General features: G+C 34.3%; 3 protein-coding genes across 3 annotated transcripts; all 3 read right to left on the bottom strand.

Annotated features, from left to right (window-relative positions):
- Nucleotides 1-610: 610 nt before the first annotated feature.
- LOC114405622 lies at nt 611-1631 on the bottom strand. The gene has a single exon (XM_028368073.1). It carries the CDS (start codon nt 1571-1573, stop codon nt 695-697), a length of 879 nt encoding a protein of 292 aa, XP_028223874.1. The 5' UTR covers nt 1574-1631; the 3' UTR covers nt 611-694.
- A 2219-nt stretch (nt 1632-3850) lies between these two features.
- Nucleotides 3851-5002, bottom strand: LOC114405613. Its single transcript, XM_028368066.1, has one exon. The coding sequence runs from the start codon at nt 4835-4837 to the stop codon at nt 3935-3937; it is 903 nt and encodes a 300-aa protein (XP_028223867.1). The 5' UTR covers nt 4838-5002; the 3' UTR covers nt 3851-3934.
- A 3371-nt stretch (nt 5003-8373) lies between these two features.
- LOC114419328 (putative DNA (cytosine-5)-methyltransferase CMT1) lies at nt 8374-14914 on the bottom strand. Its single transcript, XM_028384988.1, has 21 exons — nt 14612-14914; nt 14466-14500; nt 14276-14378; nt 14078-14185; nt 13850-13969; nt 13122-13221; nt 12784-13001; nt 12631-12696; nt 12299-12547; nt 11398-11456; nt 11212-11278; nt 10773-11102; nt 10602-10670; nt 10415-10501; nt 10216-10303; nt 9807-9925; nt 9622-9723; nt 9472-9515; nt 9313-9382; nt 8932-9035; nt 8374-8747 (listed from the first exon to the last, which is right to left on the bottom strand). Exons 1-21 carry the CDS (start codon nt 14792-14794, stop codon nt 8567-8569), a joined length of 2502 nt encoding a protein of 833 aa, XP_028240789.1. The 5' UTR covers nt 14795-14914; the 3' UTR covers nt 8374-8566.
- Nucleotides 14915-15125: the final 211 nt, after the last annotated feature.

Below are 15125 nucleotides of genomic sequence, written 5' to 3'. Positions count from 1 at the left end.
TTGAATTAATTACTCCACTTGTTAATCAGACATTATTCTCCAGCCAATGTTAGTATAGTATCTATAAAGTGAAGCACGACAAATGTAAAGGAATGTTCTGTAAGAAAAAGGTGATTTAAAACAAAAAATACATCGAAATATAGAGTATAAACATTTAATTGTATTTGATTGTATAACTATTAAAACGACCACACACACACCAGCAGAATTAGCTTTTGCACCCACAATTCCATATCTTTCATTTGTACGTTAAACCCTAAGAAAATTGGTATCCAAACTATTAGTAATGTTGGAGTGACAAGTGTAGCTGAATATTCCCGCATGGGTAGAAATGGGCAAGTTGGATAACATATTCTATTAAGAGAGACCTATAAACCTTGTAATTGCCTCATTGCACATTAATAGAGATCACCCTTGTGTTTACCCGGTATTCCCTAACAAGTAACAAGTTAACTATAATTTTAACCTTAGATATTCGATAAATGTAAAGGAATCTTGTAAAAAAGGTGCCTTAAAACAGAAATATATCGAAATATAGAGTATAAACATTTCATTGTATTTGATTGTATAACTATTGAATTGTATACATGTACAAATTTGATGAGGCAAAATTTTTAAATCCTCAGCAGATTCCTAAAATTTGGATGCTCTTCAGGATTTGGAGAGAAAATCATGACTGACAACTCTCTAATCTCTAATGAGTCATGATGTTCAAAAGGGAGGCTCTTGTTTTAACCATGCGCCTAAATACGATCTCCAAACCATTTTCTATGCTTTCAATGGCATTCTCCAAAGCTTCCAATCTTTCATGTGCACCCTGCATCTTTGCAACATTAGTACCTTCACTTACAAGTGTGCTTAAAGATGCTTCCACACACAGCAACTCATTGGAATTCACTTGGTTCTCATCACATGCTGTCACTCCCTTGTGCATTAATTTTGCTACCAATAACCATTTGGTTGCCTTTGACTTTGAAGCAGGCACGGCCAAGAAAGATAATAATGATTGGAAGATAGACATGTTCATTACAATGACTTCCCTAATCACTCTAACCAAAGCAACAAGTTGTTGGTCTTGATTTAAGAGTGGGGATACTCCAAATTTGCTCTCCATCTGCTTCAAAGATGTGATCAACTTCTTGGCAATCTTCTTCATCTTCTTTGAGAAGAAATTGTATTGGGCTATAATTTTTTCTATGCTTGAATCCCCCTTTCTCCTTCTAAGAGCAGAATGAAGGGATTGGACATTTTCCTTAATTTGTAACATGGTGTCCCTTGTGATGCCACAGATATCCAAAATTCTCACTGATCCATCAAGAAGCTCTTCCATGCATTTCTCACCTTGATGGTTGGAAATCAGCTTTTGGGTTGATCCCATGTTGAGAAGACCTTCCAAGCAAGTATGCAGATCTTGAAGCAAGGATAAGCCAATGCCAATGGACTTTGATGTGGAGGTGGATGTGGAAGTGGCTTCCCAAGTTTTGACATTGCTCAGCTCTTCCTCCATTCTAATGGTGCTAGGATGAGATACAGCAGGAAAACTATTTGAGCGAACATGGAACTTGTTTGTCATGGTTACTCTTGCTGTATTTTGTTTTTTTACAAAGGAAGCTCTATGTTTTTGTGCTCTCACCAAGTCCTTAACTCTATATATATAGGTGCAATTCATGATTCATTCCTATTGGTGAAGAAAATAGGCAGCACAGCTAACCTCTCATAATCAACGTCAGCATTTGGTGAAATTGTCACATCTCTTCCAAACAGTGTGCACTATTATTTGTGAAATAATACATGCCTTAATGAATTTGAAATAGGTTTGAGGTGCATAACTGGCATGTCCTGTGTGTGTTGGCAATAAGAAAACCTCATTAATCATCAGCAAGTTTGCCTCCTTTGCTGCCACATTGCCTCTTCACTTCAGAATATAAAAATGGTGTTGTTTAAGCTATAGGTGTATTCACTCCCTTGCTTGTCTCTCAACGCCAAGGAGCTAGGCACTGCAAATAATTGTATAATAAATGGCTCTTTGCTCGATGAGATCCAGATCTTGTTGGACGTGACAAATGGACAACCATTTGAGTTATATATAACTTTGATTACAATTTCGAGAACTAAATTATGGGTTATTTGGTGTGTGCATGAATGACTTCTAACCATTATGTCTCCCTTGTTGATTTTTCCCAACTCACTATTTATTTCATTCTGTTTTAAAAAAAAGAAGAATCTCATTCCTATATTTGCTTTTGTTGAGAGATCTTGTGGTACATTTATAGGACGAGTATCCTAAGGTCCCATGGTTAACGTTAAATGCTTGGGAGAAACAAAAAAAATACCAGACCAGTAGACCTCCTGTCACATAAGTATACTCCTTTCTTCCAATCATTTTTTTCGTTATAATTCTTGATACTCATGTAGACAATAAAGTAGCTTCGCAAATATTTGAGCCTTTTTAAACCCCAAGACTTGGCAGAGGAATTGAATCATAGTACATCTCGGACACAACAATGAATAAGGAAAAGAAGATATGAATATTTTGTGCTAATACTATATAGAAAAGGCTGAAACGTAGGTTAATTACAGAAAACTTCTCATGATTTAAAAGACAACTTTATCAAATCATGCTATTTACTATTTAGGATTCATTTCTGGAACCTAGGTCTTCTACTGTTCACGCGGATGAGTTATTAAGTTTCTGTTAATTTTAAATTTTAGTAGAATTAATTTTACTAAATTTGAATTATTGAATCTAATTGAATATTTATTGAAAATTCTGTAGAATTTAAATAAAAAAGTTATATTGTAGAATTTTTGAATTGATGTCACAAACAAATATTATCAATGACTAGGAAATCTGTGAGCAGCTCCGGATTAGGCTTTCCAAAAAGTAAAAAAGATGCTGGAAGCAATATGGAGGTGTGGGAAGCAATTGTCCTCTGAATGTCATATAAGATGAAGGCTCAGTGGAATTCTCATGGACCGAAATCTCTTGTTCTCTGCCAGGGCCAGGTACAAATGACAGGGAAAAAAGGGCTTAATTTGGATTTCGGGTTCTGATCCTCTTAAGGCCCACTCCAGACAGAAGTTCATCAAGGACTCATAATATTTTTGTTTAGGGCAAGTGTACACTTTTTTTGCATAATTAAATTTTTTGTTTTGTGAACTCAATATATTTTCTTAAGAATGAACACTCTTAACAAATGTTTTTCCCATGCACACAAACTTGACACACACCATCAAGGGATCTAGTTGAATTAGTTGAGTAAAGATATATGAGTTGTTGTAAATCCTTTTCTACTATCTTCTATTCTCATAGATAAATAAATAAAAAATTTGAAGCACACCATGTTAGTTTTGCATAATTAAATTAGCAGGTAACAGCTAACCTCAAGATTACTAATTAATAGCAGTAAAAAAACAGTAAGAAACTAATACTCAATAACGGTAAAAAAAAGATTACTTATTAATACACCAATGACATACTTTAAATCAGAAAAAAAAAAAAAAAAAAAAACTAACACTCAAACAGAGGTCCATCAAGAGAATCACCTTCGGGTACACTATTCAACCGATTGAATCAACTTAAATTAGAAAAAAAGTTATACATTTTATTCCTAGGAAGTATTATTGCACTTCAAACTTAAATGAAAAAATAATTAACAAAAAATATTCAACTCAGTAATAAATATTATGTTAAAACTATTATTGTACTTTTTAAAGGAGGTATAATGCTAGCCAAATTATTAAAATAAATAAATCTTGAACACCATCGATAGTTTGGTAAAAGACCCTTCAATTATCAGTTTTAAAAAAAATGCTAGAAATAAAAAGAATAAACTAGAATAGGGAAATGTTGAGAAGATAGAATTTTGAACCAATACGATTCTCTTGTTCAAACATGTACTGATCATGGAGATTCTACATTTACTCCATTCATTTAATGAGCTAGCATATTCAAAAACGACACTCTATTTTTCACTAAACATCTAAATATGCAATCTAATCCACCCTCAAGACCACCAATATTAACATTCAATGTCTCTAACACTGTTTGTGTTCTTTGAAATTCACCACTGGAATCACCGTTTTTCTCTCTTCTAAGGAGGGAGCACAGAACATTGTTGAGATCTGCAACCCCATTGGTGTTCTTCTGCTCTTTCTGGGAAGAAAACAAAACCGTTGGCTTCAACTTTGAGATCAAGGAGGACCCTTTTGTTCCAATTGTTGGCATGGACAGAAATACTAATAGAGAATGTAATATAGAGATGGTGATGGCGCTTGCTTCTTTTATAACTCTAGCCAAAAACGCTAGCTGTTGATCTTGATCCAATAAAGAAAAGGAATCAACCTTATTCTTCATTCTCTTTAGTTGTCCACGTTGTTTAGCGATTGCCTTCTTCTTAAAGCTTTCATAAGCAGAAATGATGCTTTCAATGTTTGAATATCCCTTTCTTCTACGCACGGCTGAATGAAGGGTTTGCATGTGTTCCTTAAGAACCAACAACAAATCCCTTGCAGACTCACATGTGTCTAGCAATGTGACTGAGCCACATAATGCTTCTTCTACTAATTTCCCATCTTGGTAGCGTAGAAGAGTTTGTTGAGATTGCGGAGAATGGAAGAGTTCCTCCATGCAGTTGTACAACTCAGAAAGCGCAACTAAGTCACTCTGGATTGTCTCAGCTTCAAAACAAGTAGTGCTTGAGAAAGGTTGAGAATGATGAGGTTTTAGGTGGTTTAGAAGTGCTTCAATTCTTTGAGAAACGGGGTGTACTCTAGTAGGAAAACTAATGGATCTTACTGGTTGGTGTGAACATGGAAATTTTGAAATGGTTTCCATCTTTTCTTTTTTGTTTTTGCTAGAATAGTGTTTTTTTTAGCTAACACAAGGATGCTTGATTGCTTGACTCACAACTAGTTTTTGTTGAATCTATTTATAGGAACATGGTTTGGAGAACCTAAACATGGTACCGTGTTAATGAACGTGGACTATTTGGGTATGTGATGGCAATGTGGGTCATCCTAAGTTTCATATGACTTTGACATTTTGGGTCAGCAATTCAGCAGCTATAGGGATTTTTTTAATCTCATGGCCATGAGATGAGCAACGTAGTACTTTGAGAGAACTGTGGTAAACACAATGAGAACCTAAACGAAAATTGCTGGTGTGTGCTCCCCTGTTAGACATCAATAATTTCATCTTCTTCAACAATTATTCAATAATATAAGATATTTCCAAATTATCGTGTGTATTATTGAACTATTGTATTCTATTATCAGCTTAGCTTGTCAATTCATGTCCTAATTCAAAAGATAAGTAATGGATAGATTTAAATAATCCTGCCTAGTGGCTAGCTCAAACAATGAAGTGGTTTGTGGCCTAAAGTTTCCCCCACAGGCCTGGAATCTAGGTTTTTGGGGGGACATATAGAGCAATGTTTTGTGCACATTGCCATAATATTAATATATTTTTTTCGTGGCTATAAGTGTTGTGATCTGCAATGCATTTACTGTTACTTTGGAGACAAAAGAGGGCAATCATCAACAATGACATTTCTGCTACCTTGGAAATTGAGGTGTTAGCATAATGAAAACATGACAGCATATTTAATTTCGGGTAGTTTGGTTTGGTGGGTGGCTATATCAAGAATAGTCCAGAGACAAAGGGCACGTATAGGAATCACTAATCACACGTTGATTGGATAAGAGAGAAGTTGATTCTCTTTGTTGGGTTCTTCTGATATTATTTGCAGCTTAAACAACATTATGCTTCAAGAGCAATGTATCTAAGAATCATATTCTCTGGCAGATCGTTAAACTAGTTTAGGATTAAGGAATTTACTGATAGTTAAACTTACATCTCTTTTCCATCAAAATGTTGAATTAAATATTAATTTGCTCGTGTCACGTAATTACAATACAACTGTTTGAGTTGGTGAAAGTATTATTTTAGTCCTGTAATATATATATTTCTTTAGATTTTTTAGACTTAATTTAATAAAACTTAACATATCTTTATGTGTAGTAAGTACAGCTAATCTTAAACATTACCAAATGTGCACTTAATGTTATTCCTTGTATATATTTCACATAACATTCTAATTAATATTTTGCTTTTCATATGTCTTAAATGTGTGCGTAGAACTACACTAGATAAGTAAAAATAAATTAAGTGATCGATAAAACTTTCTTTAAAACTAAAAAAAAATAGTAGTATAAATATTTCAAGGGACTAGAATGATATTTTTTTACTCAAGGGTGCACGTTATGCTTGTCAGCATTGATGAGTGAATACCATCTTCACTAATCAACATGTCAGAACTGATGGGTTTTCTTTGTTAGCCTATGAAAAGATGTCGTATTCTATGTCTATACTTCGTTCGTGAGCAATAATATTTTGTTATTGCTCTGTAATCTGTTCCCTCTAATGTAATGCTGTTTTTCAGAAGGCCTGATGTTGTTCAATTCAAAAGGGTTTAAATTGGAAACACCAGTGTCATCATTTCAAACTTAATATCAAATTAATACTTGCTACTTCAGATCGATACATCGATACAAAGTCTGGCACTAGCAGTGAATGATATAGCTAGTATAATAGGCTTTTGAGTGTGTTTCCTATTTTTCCTCGATCTATTGCACTGCATGTGTCTATTCTATATCTTTGGAAGAAATAATGATGCTTGTATAATCCAACACATACTTACATCTCGAGTGATAGAAAGAAAAAATATAAATGATATAATAAAAGAGAGAGAAAAATATAAAGAGAAATAAGCTTAGAGAAATAGGACACGGATTCAGTGCAGCCATTGCGGAGACTGCATGAAATCTCAACTGTTAAAAATAAAATATATAAATTAAATCATTCAAAGAAAAGAAAAAAAAGCTAGACCTTTGGATTGTGAAACCAATCTAGATTCAAATCAAAGAGATAGAGATAATTTTGAAATATATAAGTATTAATATTGTTCATTTTCTAAAGGTACTTTCTATTTTCAGTTACCGAACATCTTAAAATGGATAAAAATACAATGTGAGTGTGACATAAATAATAAATTGTTTCCGTTAGAATATCTAAGCACTACAAAAGAATTTTGACGTTTAAAGAATATTTAATACGAAGAAGAATACAGTGTAAGTTTCATTGCTTTCATGGTTTCACTTGCACATCAACAATTTAGAGAGAGAGAGAGAGAGGGGGGAAAGAAATATTCATGGTGGAATCGCTGTACACCTTTCTGTACCAACCAAGCAATCAAAATAAAAACAGCTGAATAGCATGCTTTCAGCAACATTAGTTCCATTGTTTTTTATAAAGTGGGCATAAAAATTTAATGGAATAAAGGGTGATGCATAAAATAGGAAATGTATTAAAATTAAAATAAGATAAATATCAACTAATTACTTAATGACACATCACAGTTACTTTTCCCACATTTTAATTTTTTATTTTTTACCGAACAATAATTCAATCTTTCAAATGGAATCAACATATACAAAACAAGACTATGTATTATGTAGACCCAAAATACAGTAAAAAATGCAATTACAAAGATATTGATATATTTATCCCTCAAATTTAATGTAGACCTAAACTTTTCTTTTATTCATATTTATCCTCCCTATCTATTTCCCTAAGATAAGCATAATCATAAAATAAGTAAAGTTGAAAGAATAACAAGAATTGTCATTGCATTTATGCATGTAGTCAGGCTTCAAGAATGACTATTGACGTTGGCTAAAAAAAAACGAATGACTATTGACGTTGACTAAAAAAAACGAATGACTATTGACTGGTTCTTAGACTCAATTCTTGTGTTCAAAGCACACCACTATCCCCACGTGGATGGGTCGCTTTCCATCTGTTCTTATGTAAAATCATTCAGGCCAGCTGAGTGTTGAAGAAGTCCATTTTAATGTCCATACTCGATATGACAATAAATCTGCACACCTTTAGGTTTGCATGTGATATAACCACCCCTCATTGATCAATAATCATCCAATGTATGCCCCCTGACTTACATGTGACTTGATTTGTATGAATTAATCATATTCTAATCAATCAAACCTATAACTTTAAACATCATTATCATTTTATATTCATCATTCAATATACTAGCTAGTCACTTCTGCCGTCTTTATTTTATGTTTAGTAGTTTGTCCTATGATGCACATTTGGTCAGCTGCCCCTTCAGTAAAACTCATGTGATCTGATGAATTAAGATATAGAAATTTATATCTTAGTACTTATCAATCTCAGGAGAAAATATAATAGTTTACATCCATTGACCATAAAGATTTATAACAAGAACTTTGATCAAATGATCTCAAGTTTAATTAATTCTTAAATACATTTTGTTTTTAATACAACTTAAATTTTGCAAAACCATTAACAAAGTGAATCTTATATCATTATAAACAATGTCATTAGTGTACATACAATCATCATTGATACAACTTTTCGGCCTTCTAGTGTACACTCGCTCTTACATTAAAATGGAAAATTTGAATAAATATGGAAAAGTTCAACATGGCAATGGCAGAGAGAAGGGATTGTGTGGGAACAATCTCAACTTGATTCGTTATCATTCTCAGTTCCTGCAAGAGATGAAAGGGCAAGACAACTTGGATACTTGAAGGGGAGGGTTGTCAAAGGCTTATCGTCAGACAGTCCCTGGCAGGCCAAACCAAACGTGTATCCCAATGCTAGAGCAACAGGAACAGCAACAGCATTTCCAACTTGTATGTACCTGTATTATAGATAGAAGAATAGAACCATTGAGGGCTAAAAAGGGAAAATAATTTAGTATAGGACTTGAAATTATAACTTGGGGTAAGGAAGGTGATAGTAAAAGAGAGATAAAGAGTATTGAATGATTTCCCTGATAAAGTAGAACAAATTAACTTGTGGATTCTGAACCCAGCTAACCATACCTCTCTTTGACAGGCCCACAAAGTTTATAGCAATCAGGAAATCCTTGTAGTCTCGCATTCTCTCTAATGGTAAGTACTCGGTTTTGTCTAGGGTGGAGAATGGCCTGACAATAAAATAACATGTTGATTGAGACAATGCATTATGATACATGCAGAAAATCATAACCAAGAGAAAACTACTACTGCCATAACAAGTCCAAACGACTAAGATGGCAACATGAGTTTAATTAAAAAAATGAATGCGCGAAAAATCATTTTGTAGATAACAATATAACATTACTTGAAATGCAACAGCATTAATTAAAAGAGTTTGTACTGAGATATTTGAATGAGTGCCATTTGTTTACCAAATCAAATAATGTACAGTGTTAAAACAATAACCTGGTTGTGAGGCTCGGCCCTTGTCACCACTGTTGGCACAATTTCATCCCACCACAACCGACCAAATGGCCTGTGTTTTTCCCCAGTAAGTTACATCAGGAATTTTGATAACAAACGACCAAAAACATAACAGAAATCACGTGATATGCATATACTTACTTAGTAGAGGTCCCACGGACAAATGTCATTGCATAATCAGGAACCTATGCATGACCATAAAATAAAATAAATTAGAGATAAATTATGACACTCAACAAAGGACTTGCATCAAAATAATGTCCCTAAGAAAAGGTGACAAAAGACCAGTACCAAAGGCTTTCCAGAGTCTAGCATCACTCTTTCAACCGATGGATCCCATTCAACTTTGTTGCCATTCACAAGTACTCCAGGTAGATCTCTGAAGTTTGCACCCTAGAAAAGTAAGCAAGCACCATCTAAATTTAGAATAATGTAAAATAAATTTTCTGACAGCACATAAGTTCAAGTTATGGAACCTTCTTCTGGGGAATCTGGCAAACTCTGTCATAATCATCTTTGTTCAATTGAAGAGGACGATGATCATACAGTATTCTACGTGGTGTGCTTTGAGCAGTAGCCATGCTACCCACCATCTCTTCAAAACAGAGATCGTATAATGTCAATATCCATTTTGCACGGTAGTATTATGCAATTGATGCATGGGAATAAAGCAATGTGAATATTATTACCCCATCAAACTACAGTCAACCACCAAAACAAAATTCTAGACATAGCAAAAGCAACGTAGAGCATGTCAAAATATTCAACTATGTTTTAAAGAAGCTCATAGATATCTAGTTTCACACACAGGCAAAGGCAAAGACCTTGATGCAAAGAATAAACATAAGCATGCTTTAAAAGACAAAAACAAATACAAAAGCTAACCGTTTTTCTTCAATCTAATATATCTTTGAAACTCAGTTCGAGCAGGAGCTCCATAGTTCCTTTCATCCTGGTTCTCATCATTTGTAACCTAATTGATGGAAAATTATAAATAAAAAAGAGGTAAGAAACGGGATCAAAATCAAAATTTCATATCAAGCCACCAAACTTAATAAACAAATTCAGAGCCAAATAAACATACAGGTGGGAGATCTGATATTGCATCATCAAGTAAAAGAGCACCAGCCAGCTGACAGGTATCCTTTTTATCATAAGCTACTGTAATTTCCTGCATTATGACAACAACAATCAGATCCCGGTGATTAAAATCAAAGACAATGCTTCTTGAGGAAAATGGAGAAATATTGTCTTAATCTATTAGTCCTTACTTCAAACTCAGTGGGAACAAAACCTCTTGACACCACCTCATGCGTTGGTAACGGATATGGAGGCAATTGCTATCCAACAAAGAAAAAGTAGTTAAGTCATTTACCTTCCCATTTACAACATTAACGTTATCCAACCAAAACAATAAAATTTGCATGCATAAATAGCCTTACCTCAGTAGGACGAGCTCCCCAAAGGAAAACACGCATACGAAATTGTGGAAGGCCATAAGACCCTGCTGCCATCATGCCCATTCTTGCTTGATAATTCATAGCTACAAGACGGCCTATGGCATAACGCCCCAGATAACCACCAGAAAACTTCAAAATATCAACGACATTCTCCATGAGGACATATTTTGGCTTCAAAAAATCAATAATATCCATGTAAACAAGCAACTGCTTATTCTTTGTATCCTCTAATGGAGCTTCTGCGTTCCTGAAGCGGTTGAAACCACTTACTCCTTGACACGGGGGTCCACCACAAATAAAGTTAGCATCACCCTGCACAAGGGTTAAGTGTTACAAAATCAATTGACAAACCGCTCCAAGGGTAACCGGTACTAGTGTGTAAGCAAGGAATTTAAGTTTATTCTAGAATGGAGAGACTCACAGGAAGAGGCAATAATCTTTTCTTGTAGCCTTTTGTCACAAAATCTTTCATAACTTCCTTGCAATCACTGGCACAAAATAATCAGTCAGAATTTTGCAGAGATTTGGCGTAAAGTGTTACATAACAAACAAAAATTTCACAAAGCAAAGCTGAAGAGAACAATAATATTGATGACAAGGGGTTTACCTCAATCCATCTATTGGCTCCCATGTGTCATAACTGGAATCATAACCCAGCCAACGCACCTGAGTGATTTAACAGCAGAAATCAGAATTCATCATTAACTGAAACTTCATTACACAGGAAGAAAAAAAAATAAGAGGCTACATTAACACTTGGAAATCGAATAAAATCAAATCCAATTAAGCAGGGACATGCTGACAAAACCTAAAGTTACCTTCTTTGACAAACATTTGTTTTGAGTTTACTACTAAAGGTGTTCTTGGTACCTCAGCACATAAGATAAGGAAGCCAATTAAAGTATCAAAGTTCAAGCCCTTCATGAACTTAATTGGTACAATAGTTATTTCAAATAGTATTTCGTTATTTATGATTTTAAAATGAGTACAAGACTACAAGTTATTGAGCGTTTTTAACATTAACATCAAACTATACTTTATTTTCATTAAACATTTCGTTATACCCATGTCCTAGATTTGTAAAAATAGCTATCTACATATCTTATCACATCAAATACATTAATTATAGTCATATCTATGCAGCACATGTTGCGCCATTTTAAGAACTGTTATCTACATTAATACAGACATAATCCTCTTTCCATGCCTTGACGAAATTAATAATTTAAATCACCAAATAACTACCCTTCAAGATATGAAAAAACCAAAGCCATAAATTTTAAGATGATTGCGTTGGATGGTACGTGCGTGTTGTGTCATAACCTAAATTGATACTCATTCACACATGCATTTTTTTCCCCAAAAATTAGACACCTATTAAATTTTAAAGAAAAACATAGGACAAGCAAAGAACTGTAACGTGAATAAGTCAATCCTAATAACATTAACAACATTAAACTAAATATGCAAACCAATTAATGTAATGTGCAAGCTTGAAGGCAACATACTTTAAAATATAGTCCTGGTTTTTTGACGCCGTTTGGATCACCATAGCACACAGCAAGTAATTTTTCTACTTCAAATTCCTCCAAGTCAGATTGATTTCCTGACTCTTCTTTTTGCACAGCTTCATTCTCATCTTCATCCATGTCTGGATCGGAATCTGACCGTTCTGATCCTAATAATGCAAACTCTTCACAAAGCTTGGCCCAAGCTTTTATTAGGTTTAAGAAGTCTTCAGCTGGTTCATTTCTAACCTGATTGTTATTTTGAGGAAGCAGTATCAGTAGAAGATACAATAACAAGTATCAATATCAATTACATGTTAACAAAACCTTACATGAGTTTCAGGGTGGTTCAGCTTCAAACTTTTGCATGCATGTGCATTAATGTCCACAGCCCACATCTTAGAAATAATAAAAAAACAATCATTATAAATTGTTCAAAATATCAGTTAAAAACCAAAATGCTCAAAAGAACAGCCTCTACATACTGTGACAAGTTTTATTCCAGCCAAGGATGCACCCAAACAAAGCCCTGTGGACATGGCTCCACAACCAGAATACAAGTCTAGCAAAGTCCACTGCGAGGAACCAGAACTATTATTTTGAGTAGTCTTTCTCTTTGCCAGATTAGCATTATTAACGCAACCAATGGATCCAGATTCACTAGAAATTGTGGAAGATGCATCACTCTCGGTTTTAACTGTTTCTGGATTATCAGAGGAAAACACATCAAATGGCAAAACTCAGCAAAGTACAGTGCAAAAAAACAAAAGAGACCATTTATTAGTCATCTAGTAATTTCATATAAAAACCACATCATTCTTACCATTGACTAGGTTGGAAAATGTTAGATATGGCACAGTGTACTTCATGTCATAATAGTAATCACAAAAAGGCAATTTTGCCTTCTTTGAAGCCAAATCTACCTGTAGTATACAAATTTCAAACACTTTTAACCACATAATCAATTTACAGGGCATGTTTTGGTAAACAGCATAATTTTGATTTTATTTTATTTTATTCTTTTGAAAGGCAAAAGGAAAATAAATTCTTTAAGAAAAAGTGACTATCCTTCAACACAAGATGAGTTAAAAGAAGCCACCTGCATGAGTACAAAACCATAGCATTAGTAAACAGCATAGTTAACCATTTATTCAATAAATTCTTATCAAGATTATAATTCATTTACTTGCTTGACTATAAAGCTTGTTGAAATGAGCTTAAGAGAGCTCATCTTGACTAGATTTTCCAAGAAAATTATTATAATAAGCAAGATCTAGAAGTTATATAAAAGGATAGTTATAAGGTTGACTAAATGGTTGGAAAGGGGGATTTAAGAGTTGAAAGGAAAAAGGAGGGAGAGGTCATGGGTTCAAACCCCCCTACTAACATACTAACAAAAGAATAACAACTAACATTGGTGAATCAAAATAACACACACACACACACACACACATATATATATATAAGGATTCCAAAAGCTTAAATAATCCTTAAATAAATTAATAGATTATCAAGCATTTGCACAAAACAAAGTGACTATAAAGCACTTACACTTGGGTTTTTTTTGAAAATTTTGACTTTTGAAACAATACAGTCAAGGGGATTTACATCCTTCACATCAGATATAAAAACCCGCTTCTTGTCAACAAGATCACCGTGATTTTTTATCACCTGCACTCATTCAAAACCCCAAAACAAATAAGCCATAAAATAGTTAAAAGATGCTGAAAATTATTATAAAAAAAACAAAAGACAAGTCATTGAAAAAGTGAGACTCACAGTGTCTTCGGCCCTGTAGAACCACTGAGCCATAAAACATTGTTCCTTATCAACAGTCTCAAACATCTCAACGATTCGTGCAATATAATCTGGTTTACCGTCTTCGGCCTGAAACAATTCAACAAGAATGTTAATTTTTTTTCAAACATGTTCTGATTTTACCAAAGTATAGAATTCCAAAGCAAAAAGATCCAATACCTTAACATAAGCATCATCATAGAGGTTATAAACAACTCCATCTACTTTAGCTTGACGATAATGACACCTAGCCAGCATAACCTCACTGTTTTCACTCGTAACCCTAAACAGTCACAAACATACCAGAGTTAAAGTTGTAACTAACGTGAAATAGACAATAGGCAAATATAAAATAAAATAAAAGACTCACTCTTCTGAGCTTCTAGCTGGAGCTTTCTTTTTCACCTGATTATCCATATATATACGAGAAAAACAAAATGAGCAAAAATGGAGAGAATAATAATAAATAAAAAAAACGATTTTGAACGAAGGAGGGTTGAGAAGAAAAAAGAAGACCTCGGAGGGGTATCGGTGGGGCCATTTGGCGCGGGCCTCGGCAGAAGGAATGGGCTTTCCGACGAAGCAGGCGTCGGGGTTAGGAGCAGAGTGCTTGGGCTTCTTGCGTTGGGAGGGAAGCAGCGATACGGTGTCGTTTTGTGCATCATCGGTGGCGTCTGATGCGCTGCGTTTTTTAGCCATGGCAGCGTATCGCTGCTTCCAGTGATGGATAGAGGGACAAGCGGAGAAGAGATGCAGACAAAAAGTGAGTGAGGAAAAGAGAAGGGGGGGTTTTTAAAATGGCCGCACGCGCGGGAACATGAATTCCAGTGACGGGGAAGGTCAAATTTTTCACTAATAGTTGTGACTCTACACGTACGCGTACGCCACTCGCTAACGCTTAAAATTAGAGAGAGAAAATCTATGTAAGGTAAAAAAAATTTCATTCAACTTATTTGATTTTTTAATTTAATTTATATCCATGTTATCTTAAATTATTCATTTCATATTTAATTCTTACCTTTTTAGATCC

The sequence above is a fragment of the Glycine soja genome, chromosome 1, assembly GCF_004193775.1.
Source record: "Glycine soja cultivar W05 chromosome 1, ASM419377v2, whole genome shotgun sequence".
Classification (NCBI taxonomy): domain Eukaryota; kingdom Viridiplantae; phylum Streptophyta; class Magnoliopsida; order Fabales; family Fabaceae; genus Glycine; species Glycine soja.
The sequence above is the reverse complement of the archived record's forward strand: the minus strand, read 5'-3'. Positions and strand labels throughout refer to the sequence as shown.